This window comes from Chrysemys picta, chromosome 24 (genome assembly GCF_011386835.1).
Source record: "Chrysemys picta bellii isolate R12L10 chromosome 24, ASM1138683v2, whole genome shotgun sequence".
NCBI classification, from domain to species: domain Eukaryota; kingdom Metazoa; phylum Chordata; order Testudines; family Emydidae; genus Chrysemys; species Chrysemys picta.
This window is the reverse complement of record NC_088814.1, coordinates 13,626,873-13,646,662: the sequence shown is the minus strand read 5'-3', so window position 1 is coordinate 13,646,662 and position 19,790 is coordinate 13,626,873. Positions and strand designations below refer to the sequence as shown.

Sequence of the window (19,790 nt, the reverse complement as noted above, 5' to 3'; positions counted from 1 at the left end):
TCACTAGCTCCCAAAGTGGATTTGGCAATCCTCTGTCATTTAAAAAGACTAAGCTGCCCATCCACTTCAAAGGAGCTTCTAGAATGACTGTATTTAAACTAAGTATTTAGGGCTAGTTCCACAAAGAGGACTCAGGATTGCAATCTCTAACATTTAGGTGCCTAGTTGCCTAGCTCTGAGATAGACACCTGGGCTCCCTGAACAATGCATAGGGAATTAAATCCCTAAGATTGACTCATAGAATATCAGGGTTGGAAGGGACCTCAGGAGACCATCTAGTCCAATCCCCTGCTCAAAGCAGGACCAATCCCCAGACAGATTTTTGCTCCACATCCCTAAATGGCCCCCTCAAGGATTGAACTCAAACCCTGGGTTTAGCAGGCCAATGCTCAAACCACTGAGCTATCCCTCCCCTCGTTCTGTCATCTACTACCACTGAAAGCAGACTAGATCCATCCTCTTCGGAATCGCCGTTCAGGTAGTTGAAAGCAGCTATCAAATCCCCCCTCATTCTTCTCTTCTGCAGATTGAATAATCCGGTTCCCTCAGCCTCTCCTCATAAATCATGTGCTCCAACCCTCTAATCATTTTGTTGCCCTCTGCTGGACTCTTTCCAATTTTTCCACACCCTTCTTGTAGTGTGGGGCCCAAACCTGGACACAGTACTCCAGATGAGGCCTCACCAATGCCGAATAGAGGGGAATGATCACGTCCCTCGATCTGCAATGCTCCTACTTATACAGCCCAAAATGCCGTTAGCCTTCTTGGCAACAAGGGCACACTGTTGACTCGTATCCAGCTTCTCATCCATGGTAACCTCTAGGTCCTTTTCTGCAGAACTGCTGCCTAGCCACTCGGTCCCTAGTCTGCACTTTTCCTTGTTGAACCTCATCAGATTTCTTTTGGCCCAATCCCCTAATTTGTCTAGGTCCCCCTGTATCCTATCCCTACTCTTCAGCATATCTACCACTCCTCCCAATTTAGTTTAATTTGGGATTCACAGAAGACAGCAAGCTGATCGGCGAGCTGCCTAAGATAGCCAGCAGGAAATGCCAAGGAGAGAGGTGGGGGCCTTGGCTTCCCCCTCAAAGGGAGTTAGGTACCTAACTCTAGTGTGGTACCTAATGCTCTCCTGAGTTAGACGCCTAAGATAGGTCAGCCCTTTCTCCCAAAAAGAGTGAGGAGAAGGTGACTGTTGTCATGCCCCATTTTATAGTCTAATAGTTAGGGCACTCCTCCAGAATGTTGGAAACCCAGCTTCAAGTCCCCACTCTGCTTAATTCCAAAATCTGAACTTGAACCCAGGTCTCCCACCTCCTAGGTGAGAGTGCCCTGACCACCAGACTATAGGCTATTCTGAGGTAGGCCCTCTCAATCTCTCCCTTTAAAACTGTTCCACGTTGTATAAAATACTTAAATATTCATAGGAGCAGGGACTGGAATCTGGATCTCCCAGGTGACCGCCCTGAACACTGGGCTGTAGAGACAGTGAGTCATTCTCTGTCTCAATATGCCGGGGAACTTTACGGGCAGAAATGTAGGCACCTACATGGTGAGGCAGTAACTGAGCTGGGTTTTGAGGATCTAAACTTTGGACTTAGATGTCAAAATCCCTTTGTGGATCTAGCTCTCGCTGTAAAATTTGTATCCTCAAACTATGAGCACTGGACACCAGTTTTGCCAACAGTATGCATCACAGTATCAAGAACCCATTTTCATAACTGCACTTGCTTTTGATAGAATGGATATGGCTGATTCATGTATATTTTAATATTGATTAAATTAATTTCCAGACAAAAATAACTACTTCAAGCTAGAGCTAAGGTTAGAGTACATATCAGTAATTTCAGATAAAATACATTACAGGGATGTTGCAATTATCTCCAAATCAAGTGTTTTTAAACAAAGAAATTCAAGAAGTATGGTTAAACTTATAAGAAACCTAAAATTAAGGTACAAAAGTGCAGAATTAGAGCACTTTCTTAACTCTTCTTTGTAGAGGTACCATGAAATACCTGTAAGATTAAGGGATTTTAATGTTTGTGGTCCCAGATTAAATTAATGGTGTCATGATAGGACAGAGTAACTGCATTTCCTGTTTGGATTTTTTAAAGTTTAAACCTTGCCTCAAATTTCCTGGGTTAACAATGGTTGGTTTCTGGATAACAACATCCCTGCAATGTACTTTATCTAGAATTAATTGTATGTATTCTCAATCTTAATTCCATTTTAACAATTTTTGTCTGGAATTTCCTTATTTTTTTACTTCAAAATTTCATATATGAATATTAAACAAAACACTCAGGGAGAACATTACCATGTGATATTTTAATGATTTGAAAATATGAAATTTTTCAAACCAAGTTGTTGTTGTTTTTAACTTTTATGACCAGATTCACCAATACACTGTGGCCATTTTATGCCGCTCTGGAGCAGCACAATGCAGCCAGAGCATACTGGCCAGATAAGCTAGGTTTACAATTGCTTTGTTTCACCAAATTCTCCCTCTCTCTTGAGCCTCACTATACTGCTCTGCAGACACACAAACTTAGTTTCCCTCTTCCTCCTGCACTTTCAGCATTCCCCCTCTGCACAGACACACTGCTCCCTCTGTCTGTTTCTCTCCCTCTCACATACATACATACATACATACATACACACACACACACAAGTTCCTCCTCCCTCCTGCCCTTTAGCAAAACTGGTGCAACAATGAGATTTTGAAAATAAATATTTGGGATTAATGGTAATTTTAATCAATATTTTTCGTAAGAGTTTCTCTTTCAGTAGAGACTGGAGTTTCCTTACAAAAACTCAGGAAGAACTGCTCTTTCAACAGGGCCAGAGGCCCATTGTTTCCCATTAGCTAAACTTCCCTAATGGAAGGCTCCCTATGGTGTCAGATGGTGAAGAGCAACAAGTTTAACTGAGAAAGTTTCATATTTTCTAGGGACAGCCTGTGGCTTCAATCCCACTGAGAACAACTGGAAATGGCAGCCATTATGGGTATGTCGACACAGCATTTTGGAGCATGCAAGAGTGAGTCTCCCAGCCCAGCTCGACAGGTTCAGGCTACAGGGGCTTGCATTAGCACTCTAAATATAGCTGTGTAGACAGCACTTTTAAGTTATGGCTCAGGCTGGCACTCTGGCTCTGAAGCCCAGCCCCCTGCTGAGGCTGGGCTTCAGAGCCTGAGCTCCAGACTGAGCCATAACTTCAAAGTGCTGTCTGCACAGCTAAATGCTGTGTAGGCATACCCTTAGAAAGAAGGCAGATCTTTACGGACTTCTCTGTAGAAGAACGTTATTCTTCAGCCTTTGCTAAAGGGCAAAATTTCATTTATGAAAAATGACAAAAAATTACTTGTAATTCTAAATAAGTCCTCAAATACAGCTTGTGCCCAAGATTCCAGTGAGTTTAACTGTAAGAGAAGTTTGAAGAGTCTGCTATTCCATTATAAAGATCGTTAGGGGTTAAAAAAAGTTTGACACCGGTTGTTAAATTTCTTAAAGGATCAATTTTAAAATTAACTCCTAACCGAATTAATGGAAATACTTGTAAATTCTCTGGAAATTCACTGTACACTCAAACAGTAAAAGCTGCAGTTTTGGTGAAGATATATATGAAAAATATAATGTAAGAGAAGTTGAACCGCTGCTTTAGGTGCAAAACTCAATTAAAGTTTAACTGTGAAGCTGCAGGCAATGCACATAATCACAGATATCAAGATTTAACTTTGTATTTCCTGTTTTCAGTCCACTTTGCAGAAAAAGCGAATTTCCTCCCTAAACCCCCATTTTAGGACTTCATCACTTTCAAACCTTAACACAGTAAGAACCGTCTAGATTTAAATTTGCTATCTACAGAACATAGAGATTGTCATGTCATAGTATAATGGAACTCTTTTGTATAAATAACTCTGGTTATTACCTTTTTTCTTTCCTTTTCCAATGCTCTCCATTGTTCATAACATTCTTCCAGTCTAATATGAAGTTCACTGGCAGGCCCACTACGAGTTTTAATTGGTCTTTGAAAGCCAAATGTTGGTACAAAACCAGAGAAAGAACCATCACCATACATCATTTCATTAAAATAAGGATATAAATTACTTAAATCATCATAAGAAAACAAATCATAGGAATCCATCGGGGGAACAACTGAATGGCCAAATGGATGAGTGGATCGCAAGGGAAACCCATTAGAACCAAGTTGCTGAAAGTTATGATTGCGTCTTAAATCTCCCATCATATAATTGTTTGAAAAGCAGGAAGCCTGTGTGCGATTTACACGACTATTGACAATATTGCTGTCTCCACTTCCCTGTCTGTGGCTATTAAAGTGACCATGAGACTCCAACAGATCCTGGTATGTGTTCTGTGGCAATCCATCTAGATGTTTTTGTCCTTCCTCAGGATCATAATGTCCACTTTGTGGCTTAGCTTGGAAGTTGTGTTTGTTCAAATTTTCAGTGATCCCATATTGTTGAGCTGAATAGTTCTCACAAAAACCATTTGACTGCTTAATTTTTTTATCAGTAACTGATTCAAAGAGACTCTCTTCTCCAGTCTTAGTTAGTCTTTCCATACGATTAGCAGGCTGAATTCGTTCTGCAGTATTATAACTGAAATCAAAACTAGAAAATGCTGAAGGATTTTCTTGGCAGAATTTCTGAAACAAGTTACCATTTAAAGTTAAATTTGAAGATGACAATTGAGAAAAATCATTAGAATTATTGGAACCTTTTGGAGTAGCAGACAGATGGTTACTCAACTTCATCAAGGTGCTTGGATTCTGGTACAGGACAGAAGTATTGTTTTTAGTTTGAATATTCATCCAAGTTGGCCTTACACTAGTGCCTGCTGACGTGGTTGCTGAGTTTGATAATAAGGTAAGTGATTTAAAATATTCAGAATTCTGGGAATCAGATTTGGAAAAGAGTTGTTTTTCGGTGGCATTTGCAAAATCACTACTTCCTGGACAAGCTGCATGAGATTTTAGTCCATACTCAGATTTTAAACCAAAGTCAGTGGTAAATGATGGTTCATTTCCAAACTGCTTTTCTGACAAGAGTCCTGTAGTTTTAGAAAATGTAAAGTTCTGCTGATCTGGAATTGTATCTTCAATTTTTTTCTGAATTGCTGGTTTAACTTGAAATAATTTAGTGTAGGTATCTGTATCCACAGCTGGTGCTTCAGGTATTCCATTTGTTAATGTTTTACTATCTTGGACACTGAAGTTTGTACTTTTATTATGCTTTGCTTTACTGGGATGAGAATATTCTGGGTATCTACAATAATCTGCATTTTCACTGTATCTGTTAAGTTGTGGAAGAAACATTTCTGCCCGCTTTTGGTGTAACTGCACTTCAGGCCCTTTGGCACACACTTTATCTCTTCCATATGAATAAGTATCTGCTCCTGATTCTTTTATTACTTCTGAAAAACCCGTTTGTGGTATAAAAGAGTTTTTGATATATGAATAGCTTTGTAAGGGAGGTGTTTTAGCATTCTCATTGGTCTGCATGTTGTAACAGCTGGCATGATCATTCCTAGAAGGGTACAACCATTGCTCTTCCAGGTCCATACTAGTAAACCCATGATAAAGTTCATCTATTTTCTGTTGTGATGCTAGATTGCCACTGTGCAAGCATGGTTTTTCAGCAGCAGATATGGATTCACCAGTATAAAAAACCTGTTGAGAGACAGCTGCAACTACAGGCCTTTTTGATTCCGACAACAGGTCATGGTGGTCTGCAAATCTAGTTGTGTTCACAGGCCATACTGACTTTAAATTTGAGGAGCAGGTCCTAGAAGAGGTAAACAAGCATGTATTTACAGTTCTGTCCTTGGTATTCCTCCCAGGGAGCAGAGGAAAGAGAGAGATCATCTCTCTTCTTCCCTTAGATCCCCCACCATTTCCCCTGTATTTTATACATTCCATATCCCAATATACTATCATGACCATCATCTTTCTTTTATCATCTACTCAACATTCCCTTTAAACTGAAGGGCTGCTTCCAACTGGTGCACAATTCCATCAAAGGGCTAGGTTGTGTCTATGCAGCAATATATACATATATCACACTGGAGAAAGATTTGCCATCTGACACTGCTCAAATGGAAATATAGCACTCACAGATCCTGATACTCCATGACCATTGTATTTATTTTAACTTGCAAAATAACTCCCAAACCACCACCATACCCCCAAATCCACCTTTTGGTACTCAGATCATAAGGCTTCTCTGTACTATCTTGATTACATCTTCAGGAGTGCTTGTGCTTTACATTATCTCACTGTCTCCTGCAGGCAAATCAAACCACTGAGCATAAATGAAGGAATATGAATGTGCCAGCTCACTAACTTTGGCTGCTTATGTGGAGTAACACAGAGAAAAAAAATGAAGGACTTATCAGTAAAGTAATAAGCAGACTGTAAAGATTAGAATTACACCTAAAAATCATTAAACCATGTAGAAAGACCACAAAATTGACACTGAAAAGAGAGCTCCATTTCTAATTGTATTTTATGTAAATTCTTCACTTGGAGGTCTTTCAATCAAGGTTGAATCTCATTCTAAGATATGCTTAGGTTTAACCAAACATCATTGAGCTAGATGCAGGAATCACTGGGTAAAATTCTTTGGCCTCTGTTATGCAGATCAGAGAGGAAGGATGGTGCAGTGGTTCAGATGCTAGTCTAGGACTCTGGAGATCTGTGTTCAATTTCCTGCTCAACCACAGATGTCCTGTGTGCCCTTTGGCAAGTCATTGAGTCTCACTGAGCCTCAGTTCCCCCATCTGTAACATGGGAATAATATGTCTTTCACAGCAGTTCGCCAAGGATAAATACTTTAAAGATTGTGAGGCGCTCAAATGGGGGCCTTAGACAGACTAGATGATCATAATGGTCTCTTCTAACCTTATTCTATCTATGAAGCATTAATTGGAAAGCTAGGTAATTACCAAATTCTGCATAGGTAGTACTAAAAGGAATATTTTATGCTCTACAGTTTGCATGTAGGATTTTTCCCCATCTTTTCAAATATTAATGAAATTTATTGAAAAAGCAAAATAAAAAATTATACTTGCTTGTTTTGAGCATTTAATTTAACTGAAAAAAAAAAAAAAATTCTAACCTTGAATTTAAATCAATTCTGGTGTAGGAAATTAGCACAAGGCTGCAGGATTCAATGGGACATGGTTATAATATTTGCATAAGACATTTCCAGAATGCCATGAAGAGGAATTGGTATTTACAGCACTTGCTACAAAGAAAGTGAAAATCTAAAAGGAGTATTTGAATAGCTGGTCAAAAATGAGTATCGCTTTTAGTAAGCTCACCCATCTTTTAGTAGGGTTTGAAATGGGTTGCAGAAGTTGCAAGCTTCCCTCCGGGACCAGTAAATGCAGAAATGGCTACTGAAACAAGCAAACTGAAAAAGAAAGGGAAACGCTTCTGCAAGGGGAGGGAGAAGATTAGTAGTCCATGTACAGCAATATACTAACCCCTCAGCAAAATATGGCTGTGATTTATCTTGTTCTTCCAAGATGTTAGATACAAGTCCATATAAGTCTGTTTCACTGCCGTAATCATTTCTCTCAGTTTGAATCCTGAAAAAAAAATAAACATTTGGATAATTACCTCCTTTGAATTCTCTCTTTAAAAGGCTCAATGAAAATCTCAAATATGGCCACCAGAGACTACTCATTTTACAGTCTTTATGTTCCTTTATTCTAAAATTGGTTTGTAAATCAAATTAATCTATCTTGTGTAGAGCAAAAATAGGGTGTACTGACATAGGGCCTGCTCCTGAAACTTGCTGAACACCTTCAACTCAATGACTTCAACGGAATTGAGGTTACTCAACACTTTACAATATTGGGCTCAGTGTGCAAAAACAAACTGTCCTACATTAAAAAAAACCAAACTAAGAGGTCTATCGATATCGGTCTTTTTTTTTTTTTTTTTTTACAATTACAAACAGTTGCGTGTGTAAAAGTACTTTTTGCCAATACAGTCTCTCAGCTCAGATCTAGGTATTCAGGCACCCCATGCTTTGTATTGTATTAATTTAGATACCTAAAGGAAAGGCTCCTCAGAAGCCAGCAAGCTAAGCAGGGAGACACCTAAGATAGCCAGGAGTGAAATGCCAAGGAGAGGGACAGGGAGAGAAGAGGGGCTTAGGCACTGAACTGGTGCGCATGGCTGATAAGTGGATGGAGGCATCAACCTCTGGCTTGAGACCCTCAACTGTGAACAGACTTCTGGATTTAGGCAGCTAAGCAAGGTCAGCTGCTTAGGTAGCCCATGCCCTAGCAGTCGTGGGTAGAGCCCCCCTTTGGGGAGGCTAGCCCCCGGCTCTGCCCCCTCCCCCCCAACCCTACTGCAGCCGGAGTCCCGAGACACCCCACTTCAGCCAGAGGAGCACTGGGCCAGCTGGAGCCCCGAGCCTCCTGCCTCCCACCCCCAGCTGCACCGTGCCTCCCCAGACCCCAAACTGCCCCGTGGGAAAAGCTCGTTTCTTCTCTCTTCCGGAAGAAGACCCTGAGTATTTGATATGCGCCATGCAGGTTCCAGGGGAGCTGAGGAGGTGTGTGTGTTACTCAGCTTCCCGGGTTTATCAACAATCTCCCTAGAGTCCAGGGAGATTACTGATGAACCCAGGACACTGAATAGCAGATACCACCTCCTCAGTTGCCCTGGAACCTGCATGGAGCATAATAATAAGCAAAAACTCCCCCCCCCCCCCGCCCAACCTGCAACCAGCATCCTGCCCTGGCCTATTATACCCACCACCTATGCTAGCAGTTGAAACAACATCTCTCTCTCTCTCCCTCCTCCACCTCCTGCTCACACCTGATACCTCTTACACTTGCCCTATGTACTGTGCTGCTCACCCCCCTAATGGCCCTCTTGCTAGAATGTCTGACAGGTATCAGAACTTAGAACTATTCAAAGTAGAGCCCTGCAACCTGATGGGACCTGATTACAAGTTGGGTAGGAAAACAACTGGACCCTCTTAGACTTGGGTCAGCTCTCTTCCTTAAGCCCGTGGGGTTGTTGTGGAGGCAGCTGTGTACACCAGTCATGCTGGTTGCCACCATCTCACTGAGGTGTGTATATTTGCTGTGAATTGTGCTGAGCTGAGGAGTCCCAGTGCCTCTCACTCCACTACACGCAGGTATGGCAAGGTGGAAGTAGCTGGCAGGGCACACAGACAGCTCTCACTCAGCAGCACACACGTGCAACAAGGCAGCAGGGCACACAGCCAATGCTGACCTATGGGCAGGAGGCAGCGGAACTGACTAGGGTCTGGGTCAGGTCCAAAAATGACTCGACACTCTTGGGCTGGGTTCTCAAATTGGGCCTGAGCAGACCTCTAGTTCAGAGCAGGCCTACAGAATCTGGCTCCACTGGTGGACAGGTAATCCCCTGCCTAGTTTGATAACCCTGCCTCAGGGCTTCGACTTGAGCTAGGGCTCAGAGTTGCTTATTAACTGAGGGGTGGTGTCAGGGCTTAGACAGCTTTGACAATGCCACTTTGCAAAAATTTAAATGCCTACAGGATTAGATGGCATCTGAATGGTGGACTTAGTGCCTAAAGAGGCACCTTGTTCTGGGCCTAAGTTCCTAAGGGCCACATTTTCACAGATATTTAGGTGCCCAAAGATGCAGTAATGGAAATTTGTAATGGAAATTTCCCCATTACATGCATCTGACGAAGTGGGTATACCTGCCTCTGGAAATTTCCCTTACATGCGTCTGACAAAGTGGATATTCACCCACGAAAGCTTATGCTACGATACATCTGTTAGTCTATAAGGTGCCACAGGACTCTTTGTTGCTAAATTACTCAAAGAAATCTTGTGAAATGCTAATGAAGCACTGTAACTGGAAATGCTAATTACAAAGCAAGTGGCCATTGTGTGAGTAAAAACACTTATCAGATTGTTGTCTGGAGAAGAAGCTATAAGTACTGATTCAAAGGAAGATCCTTCAATTCTGGACTGTTTGGATTCTAAGAGGGCAGAATAACTGAACATGAAGATGGAGATCCCCAGAGTTATTTTGGGTAGCCCTGAAAAGATTTTTGGGAAACTGGCAGATTACTACATCTATGCTATCATTTTGGATTTACAAACGTTGACTCACGTGTTATTATATATTACAGGGGTAGGCAACCTATGGCACGCGTGCCAAAGGCGGCACGCGAGCTGATTTTCAGTGGCACTCACACTGCCTGGGTCCTGGCCACTGGTCCGGGGGGCTCTGCATTTTAATTTAATTTTAAATGAAGCTTAAACATTTTAAAACCTTATTTACTTTACATACAACAATAGTTTAGTTATATATTATAGACTTATAGAAAGAGACCTTCTAAAAACATTCAAAGTATTACTGGCACGCGAAACCTTAGTTAGAGTGAATAAATGAAGACTCGGCACCCCACTTCTGAAAGGTTGCCGACCCCTGATATATTATCTGCTTTAACTTCTCAATAATTCATTCTTTTTTCTTAGCTAATAAACCAATAGTTAGTTTACTATAAAATTGGCTGGCAGTGTTGTCTTTGGTGTAAGATCTGGAGTATCAATGGATCTGGGTGTAAGTGACTGGTGCTTTGCGACTGGGAGAAACGTGATGTGGTATGATTTTTGGTTTATGTAACTATCACCACTAAATTCAGTTTGTCTGGATGACAAGAAAGGCTGGAGAGTCTAAGGGGACTATCATTGACTCCATGGTAAGACTAGTATAGTGATCCAGTTCACATTTTTTACTGACTTGGTGAAATATAATAGACTATACCACCAGTTTGGGGTGTCTGCTCTTGTTTTCTGACAGGCTGCCCTGAGATAGGCGCTCACAGTAGTGAGCCACTCCAGACAGCGTGACAAGGTCCCTTCGAAAGTTTTACCCTAAATCAGACAAAAAATATTCCCTTTAAGAAGTAGATGCTCATTCTTCTAGGATGACTTATTAAAATAACATACCTGTTCTTTACACTAATCTGAGAAACAGCAGATTGTTTAATATCATCTCCATATGTAGACCATGGTGCATATAAGAGAGAAGAGTCAACAGAAGTTGAATATTCTGACGACGTAGAAAGTGAAGAACTGTATGTTTGATTTAGGTCTATATTGTCTTCATTCTGTATTTTAAATGCAATAAAATAACAGATTAATATAAAACATATAAACTTGTAATTTATTTCACTGTACAATGCTGCAACTGGGTTCATGCTTGGGGGGCAAGGGTGAGATTATGAACAGTGAACAGGGCAATTAGTTTATAAAACTGACACTAAGGACAACAACAGGAAATTATTCTATAACAATTAAATGACATTGACCATAGCTCAGCACATTTTCACACAGCAGAGTGAAATTCACTCTTTGCCAGCTCAAAGACTCAGTGTCTTATTATTGGGATTCAATCAATAAGTTATTTACCTGTTTTGCTAATAAATTATTAAAACTGAGAATTTTACAGGTATAACTAATTCCATATAGTGCTGGACAATGGAATTCGTTCCAGTAAGTTTCAGTTTATGGTTCTCCTACAGTAGGGGGATGCTTCAATGTTCTGGTTGCAAACACTGCAGACAAATCTTTACATTAAAAAAACAAACATGTTTTCACAGAATTTTCTTAATATATGAAAACAAAAAGGTTTTGTAAAATTTATTTGGATAAACAGGCTACATTTGGGGCCCAAAATACCTGCACATTCCTTTACACTACATATGTTTATAGGTACTATACCAGCTGACCTCACACCTTATCCAATGGTTGGAAGTTGAAGCTAGACAAATTCAGACTAGAAATAAGGCATAACTTTTTAATAGTGAGTACTGAGATTCTGAACTAATTTACCAAGGGGTGTGATAGATTCTTCATCACTGAATTTTAAAATCAAGATTGGATGTTTTTCTAAAAAATATACTCGAGGAATTATTTTGGAGTTCTATGGCCTGTAGGAAATCAGACTACAATGGTCCCTTCCGGTCTTGGAATCTATGACTTAAATCTTGAATCTAAGACTCTTTTAGACAACATTATTAAGGGGGGCATGGAACTAACTGAAAGACAAAAGACAGCTGGTGTAAATATTTCCAAAGAATGCAGAGAACTATCTGGAAAAGAAAAAGAACGTCTATTTTAAAAGATTAAGCTACAATAAATCCCCCCAACTTTGAAATCACCTGCTTTTCCAACCACACTATCTTGCTTCACTGCTAAATAAAGAGCAATTTATAATGTCTTCCTCAAGTTCCTCTCTTCCACCACTGTTGGAACCTCATTCTGTTTCCCCTCGGTCTGGATTTTATTCTCTCTCCTTCACCAAAATAGCCCTCATCAATGTTTCTATCTTTTTCTGGTCAAATATCAAGGGCTATACTCTAACCTCACCCTTCCTGACTTGTTTACTGCTTTTGATCACAGCTTCCTCCTTGAGCTCTTTGTTTCCTTTTTTGATTGTCCTCTCTTGTTCTCCTACTTCTCAAACTGTTTCTCCGATATCTCATTTGGTAGGTCCTCCAACACCTAAATCACCATCTGCTAAAAAAACTCCCTGACAAAGCACAGGAACAAATCTGTACAGACACATGCCTAGAACCCCGACCAGGGGTATTCCATTTGCTACCCAAGATCCATAAACCTGGATATCCTGGACGCCCCATCATCTCAGGCATTGGCACCCTAACATCAGGCTTGTCTGGTTATGTAGACTCTCTCCTCAGACCCTACGCTACCAGCACTCCCAGCTATCTTCGAGACACCACTGACTTCCTGAGGAAACTACAATCCATCGGTGATCTTCCAGAAAACACCATCCTGGCCACTATGGACGTAGAAGCCCTCTACACCAATATTCCACACAAAGATGGACTACAAGCTATCAGGAACAGTATCCCTGATAATGTCACAGCTAACCTGGTGGCTGAACTTTGTGATTTTGTCCTCACCCACAAACTATTTCACATTTGGGGACAATATATACCTTCAAGTCAGCGGCACTGCTATGGGTACCCGCATGGCCCCACAATATGCCAACATTTTTATGGCTGACTTAGAACAACGCTTCCTTAGCTCTCGTCCCCTAACGCCCCTACTCTACTTGCGCTACATTGATGACATCTTCATCATCTGGACCCATGGAAAAGAAGCCCTTGAGGAATTTCACCATGATTTCAATAATTTCCATCCCACCATCAACCTCAGCCTAGATCAATCCACACAAGCGGTCCATTTCCTGGACACTACTGTGCTAATAAGTGATGGTCACATAAATACCACCCTATACCGGAAACCTACTGACCGCTACACTTACCTACATGCCTCCAGCTACCATCCAGGACACACCACACGATCCATTGTCTACAGCCAAGCTCTAAGGCCTGGTCTACACTAGGCGTTTATGTCGAAGTTAGCGCCATTACATCGAATTAACCCTGCACCCGTCCACACTGCGATGCTATTTAGTTCGACATAGAGGTCTCTTTAATTCGACTTCTGTACTCCTCCCCGATGAGGGGAGTAGCGCTAAATTCGACATGGCCATGTCGAATTAGGCTAGGTGTGGATGGAAATCGACGCTAATAGCTCCGGGAGCTATCCCACAGTGCACCACTCTGTTGACGCTCTGGACAGCAGTACGAGCTCGGATGCTCTGACCAGCCACACAGGAAAAGCCCCGGGAAAATTTGAATTTGAATTCCTTTTCCTGTCTGGCCAGTTTGAATCTCATTTCCTGTCTGGACATCGTGGCGATCACAGAAGCACTGGCAACGATGCAGAGCTCTCCAGCAGTGATGGCCGTGCAGTCTGTGAATAGAAAGAGGGCCCCAGCATAGACTGATCGGGAAGTCTTGGATCTCATCGCTGTGTGGGGCGATGAGTCCGTGCTTTCTGAGCTGCGCTCCAAGAAACGGAATGCAAAGATCTATGAGAAGATCTCAAAAGACATGTCAGAGAGAGGATACAGCCGGGATGCAACGCAGTGCCGCGTGAAAATCAAGGAGCTGAGACAAGGCTACCAGAAGACCAAAGAGGCAAACGGACGCTCCGGATCCCATCCCCAGACATCCCGTTTCTATGAGGCACTGCATTCCATCCTCGGTGCGGCCGCCACCACTACCCCACCACTGACCGTGGACTCTGAGGATGGGATACTCTCCACGGCCGGTTCCTCGGACATGTTAGGGGACGGGGAAGATGAGGAAGGAGATGAGGAGGGCGAGGCAGTCGGCAGCGCTCACAACGCTGATTTCCCCGACAGCCAGGATCTCTTCATCACCCTTACAGAGATCCCCTACGAAGCGTCCCCAACCGTTAACCCGGACACAGAATCTGGGGAAGGATCAGCCAGTAAGTGTTGTAAACATCTAAACATTTATTTTTAACAGAACAGGAATATTAACAATTAAAAGAATGGGTTGTTCATGATTACTGTGCCCTAGGCGCTTAACGGTTTAGTCATGGGCAGTGCAAGTTTTGAAAAAAAATCTAGCAATGTCCGGTTTTCCGTGATTGTCCAGCACAAGCCGCTCTACTGTTTATTCCCTGCTACTGCAGCTACAGTAAAATGCGGTCTATATGTGCGGGGATAGAGCAGTAATCCTCCTGGGACATCTCGATGAAGCTCTCCTGGAGGTAATTGGAAAGCCGTTGCATGAGGTTCCTGGGGAGAGCGGCCTTATTGGGTCCTCCGAAGTATGACACGTTGCCGCGCCACGAGACTATCAAGTACTCGGGAATCATTGCTCTGCACAGCAGGGCGGCATACGGCCCTGGTCTTTGGAGGCTTTCCCGGAGCATTCTCTCTCTCTCGCTCTCAGAGATCCTCATCAGGGTGATGTCGCCCATGGTGACCTGCTTTGAATTAGGTAGGGGAATGTTAGTGTTGGGACTGCTTGCTCGTTCCTTTACAGAACTGTAACCGCTGGTTTGCAGCCACGCGGTGGAGGCGGGAGAGGGGCAGCCGAAAGGGATCGTTCCCGGGGACAGCCGCGAGGGGGTGGGACAGGGGCAGAGTTCCCGCTTGCCGGATTGCTGGCAGCAGGGACTGACATTGCTTTAAATGTGAAATGAGGCCAGTGGTAATATAAAAGTTTTAAACTGCCACAAGTCTACGGCTTACCATGTCTGCCTGCAACAGAAATTCCGTTGTGCTGCCCCGCTTCTCAAATGTGCTGTGCAAGACCCCAGGCACTGAATGCGAAGGCCGAGAATTCGTCCTTGTGCTGAGTGCGCATGTGATAGGTGCTGTGCATGGTCTTGTTCACAGAGAAAGACTATGTTCTTTGTTCACAACTACATTTATCTTTCTGAGGAATTCACTCCCTTTTTCCCATTTCCACAGCCCCATCTGCGACTGTCTCAGAAGCTAGCCTGGCATCACACTCCCAGAGGCTAGCGCGGATTAGGCGTAGGAAGAAGAGGACACGGGAGGACATGTTCTCTGAACTTATGGCCTGTTCCCAAGCCCAGGCAGCACAGCAGACCCAGTGGCGGGAGAAATTGACCCAAATGCACCAAGCAAACATGGATCGGGAGGAGAGGTGGCGGCAGGAAGACCAGCAGGCGACTCAAACGCTGCTTGGACTACTGAGGGAGCAAACAGACACGCTACGGCGCCTTGTGGATGTTCTGCAGGAACGGAGGCAGGAGGACAGAGCCCCGCTGCAGTCCATCTCTAACCGCCCTCCCCCGCCACCAAGTCCCATACCCACCTCACCCAAAGTGCAAAGAAGGAGAGGCGGCAGAGTCCCTGCTAACTCTCACTCCACCCCTGCAGAGAGCTCTAGTAGCAGAAGGCTCTCATTCCCCAAAATTTGAAAAGTTCTTTCCTTCCCGCTTGACACAAGCCCCCGTCCAAGTTTCACCTCCCAGTTCCATGTGTAGTTGATAATAAAAAATACGTTTCTGTTAACTACTGTTTCAATCATGTTCTTTTGGAGGAGGAGGGGAAAGGGGGTTGGTAATTGGACAGGACAGTCACCTTTGGCAGGGTACATAGGCGGGGGCAGGTACAGCAGCAGGGCACATACACAGTGCAGTGATGCAGTGACTAGTTACCCTGGTTAGTCTGGGAGGTTGTTTTCATGTTATGTGGTGGGGGGTGGGTTGCTCTGTGACTTTGTGGCGGGGGAGGGCAGTTACAGATCTTAAGCGGCGGTCCTTATGCAGGATCACAGAGCCACGCAGCAGGGGATCTGTAACCATCCTCCCCCTGCCACAAAGTCACATAGCCCCCCCATACACACAGTCCCGATCAGGAGGGGTGACAGGCTCCGTTGAAACAACCATCCCACCGCAGCGGAGCCCGTCAATCCTTGAGTTTAGAAGCTTCATTCGCGTCACTACACTACACCCGCTCTGCACCACAGTCTGCGTCCCAGTTTTAAAAAATTCCCGCGAAAACAGTATTAAAGAAAACGGTGTGCATTAACAAAGTAGAACTATTTTTATTTCGAAACGTGTGTTGGAAGGGGGGTGAAGGGGGTATGTAACTGGATAGGATAGTCAACATTAACTGGGTAAAGAAACGGGGGCAGGTTCAGCTTCTCTGTACACAAACTTTAAAGTCACAGGTTACCCTGCTCACTCAGGAACTTTGCTTTCAAAGCCTCCCGGATGCACAGCGCTTCCCGCTGGTCTCTTCTAATCGCCCAGCTGTCTGGCTGTGCGTAATCAGCAGCCAGGCTATTTTCCTCAACCTCCCACCCCGCCATAAAGGTCTCCCCCTTGCTCTCACAGAGATTGTGGAGCACACAGCAAGCTGCTATAACAATGGGGATATTGGTTTCGCTGAGATCACAGCGAGTCAGTAAGCTTCTCCATCTCCCCTTGAGACGGCCAAAAGCACACTCCACCACCATTCTGCACTTGCTCAGCCGGTAGTTGAAGAGTTCTTTTTCAGTGTCCAGGGCGCCAGTATAGGGCTTCATGAGCCAGGGCATTAGCGGGTAGGCTGGGTCCCCGAGGATGACTATAGGCATCTCCACATCCCCAACAGTTATTTTGCGGTCCGGGAAGTAAATACCTTGTTGCAGCCGTCTAAACAGACCAGAGTTCCTGAAAACACGAGCGTCATGAACCTTGCCCGGCCATCCCACGTAGATGTTGGTAAAACGTCCCCTGTGGTCCACCAGTGCTTGCAGCACCATGGAAAAATAGCCCTTTCGGTTAATGTACTGGGTGGCCTGGTGGTCCGGTGCCAGGATAGGGATGTGAGTTCCATCTATGGCCCCACCGCAGTTCGGGAATCCCATCGCTGCGAAGCCATCTATGATCGCCTCCACGTTTCCCAGGGTCACTACCTTTGGCAGCAGTACATCAACGATTGCCTTCGCTACTTGCATCACAACAACCCCCACGGTAGATTTGCCCACCCCAAATTGGTTCGCGACTGACCGGTAGCTGTCTGGCGTTGCAAGCTTCCAGAGGGCTATGGCCACTCGCTTCTGTACACTCAGTGCAGCTCGCAACCGGGTGTCATTGCGCTTCAGGGCAGGGGACAGCAACTCACAAAGTTCCAGGAAAGTTCCCTTCCGCATGCGAAAGTTTCGCAGCCACTGGGATTCATCCCAGACCTGCAGCACTATGCGGTCCCACCACTCAGTGCTTGTTTCCCGTGCCCAGAATCGCCGTTCCACGGCATCAGCATGACCCATTGCCATCGTGATGTCCTCGGCACTGGGTCCCCTGCTTTCTGAGAGGTCTGTGCTACTCTCAGACTTCAGGACATCACCGCGGTGCCGTAGCCTCCTCGCCTGACTTTTCTGCATCTGCCTCAGGGAAACCTGTATGATAAGCTGCGAGGCGTTGAGAGCGGCCACAACTGCAGCGATGGTCGCAGCGTGCTCCATGCTCGCAGTGCTGTGGCATCCGTGCTGTCAATGACTGGAAAAGTGCGCGAACTGATTTCCCGCCGGCGCTTTCAGGGAGGGAGGGCGGGAGTGATGGACGGATGATGACAGTTACCCAAAAGCACCCTCGACACATTTTGTTACCCAGAAGGCATTGCCGGCTACACCCAGAATTCCAATGGGCAGAGGGGACTGCGGGAACTGTGGGATAGCTGACCACAGTGCACCGCTTCGAATGTCGACGCTTTCACCGTTAGTGTGGACTCACAAAGTCGAATTACTGTCCTTAGTGTGGACACACACGTTTGACTTTGCAATACCGATTCCAAAAATTCGATGCAAGTAAATTCGAACTACTCTCGTAGTGTAGACAAGGCCTAAGATATAACCGCATTTGCTCCAATCCCTCGGATAGAGACAAGCACCTACAAGAGCTCTATCAAGCATTCTTAAAACTTCAATACCCACCTGCTGAAGTGAAAAAACAGATTGACAGAGCCAGACGAGTACCCAGAAGTCACCTCCTACAAGACAGGCCCAACAAAGAAAATAACAGAACACCACTAGCTGTCACCTTCAGCCCCCAACTAAAACCTCTCCAGCACATCATCAGAGATCTACAACCTATCCTGAAAGATGATCCTTTACTCTCACAGATCTTGGGAGACAGACCTGTCCTCGCTTACAGACAACCCCCCAACCTAAAGCAAATACTCACCAGCAACCACACATCACTGAACAAAACCACTAACCCAGGAACCTATCCTTGTAACCAACCCCGATGCCAACTCTGTCCACATATCTATTCAAGTGACATCATCATAGGACCTAATCACATCAGCCATACCATCAGGGGCTCGTTCACCTGCACATCTACCAATGTGATATATGCCATCATGTGCCAGCAATGCCCCTCTGCCATGTACATTGGCCAAACCGGACAGTCTCTACGCAAAAGAATTAATGGACACAAATCTGACATCAGGAATCAAAATACTCAAAAACCAGTGGGAGAACACTTTAACCTGTCTGGTCATTCAGTGACAGACCTGCGGGTGGCTATATTACAACAGAAAAACTTCAAAAACAGACTCCAACGAGAGACTGCTGAGCTAGAATTGATATGCAAACTAGACACAATCAACTCCGGTTTGAATAAGGACTGGGAATGGCTGAGCCATTACAAACATTGAATCTATCTCCCCTTGTAAGTATTCTCACACTTCTTATCAAACTGTCTGTACTGGGCTAGCTTGATTATCACTTCAAAAGTTTTTTTTTTTTCCTCTTAATTAATTGGCCTCTCAGAGTTGGTAAGACAACTCCCACCTGTTTATGCTCTCTGTATGTGTGTATATATATCTCCTCAATATATGTTCCATTCTATACGCATCCGAAGAAGTGGGCTGTAGTCCACGAAAGCTTATGCTCTAATAAATTTGTTAGTCTCTAAGGTGCCACAAGTATTCCTGTTCTTCTTTTTGCGGATACAGACTAACACGGCTGCTACTCTGAAACCTCTCAGTCTTTGGCACCCCAGCCTCTTTTCCCTTTACACTCACTATCTATGTGAACTCAGTATTCAAAATTTCAACTATTATCTTTAAGATGATGACTCAAAGATCTACCTTTACACTCCTGGCCTGTTTCCCTTCAACCAATCCCACATCTTAACATATGACATCTCCTTTTGCATGTCTTGCTGTCAGCTTAAACAGCGCCAAGCTGAAATCCTGATTCTTCCTCCAAAATCTTTTTCACTCATAACATTCTCTGCACCTTACCCATCTGTCAGCTTTCCACACAAACATATCTGGGCCCTCTTCCACACTGCCCAGTACATATGGAATGCTCAATCTGAGCTACTTGTATGTCTACTGCACCCTCCTCCTTTTGATTTTTTCCTCAA

General features: G+C 44.1%; 2 protein-coding genes across 7 annotated transcripts in view; both read right to left on the bottom strand.

The window, feature by feature from the left end:
* Nucleotides 1–19,790, bottom strand: part of LOC135977338 (rho GTPase-activating protein gacV-like) — a 954,030-nt gene that overhangs the window by 194,106 nt on the left and 740,134 nt on the right. The gene's annotated exons all lie outside the window — the stretch shown is intronic.
* MEIOC (meiosis specific with coiled-coil domain) overlaps nt 1–19,790 on the bottom strand; it is a 29,855-nt gene that overhangs the window by 6,048 nt on the left and 4,017 nt on the right. For 3 of the 5 annotated variants that reach the window (XM_065577725.1, XM_065577724.1, XM_065577723.1), the window contains exons 3-5: nt 10,998–11,158; nt 7,509–7,613; nt 3,931–5,806 (exon numbers count right to left, since the gene is read on the bottom strand). In XM_065577725.1, the coding sequence (XP_065433797.1) occupies nt 3,931–5,806; nt 7,509–7,613; nt 10,998–11,158 (2,142 nt within the window). The remainder of the gene's footprint in view (nt 1–3,930; nt 5,807–7,508; nt 7,614–10,997; nt 11,159–19,790) is intronic. The other 2 variants (XM_065577727.1, XM_065577726.1) reach the window with 1 other exon arrangement.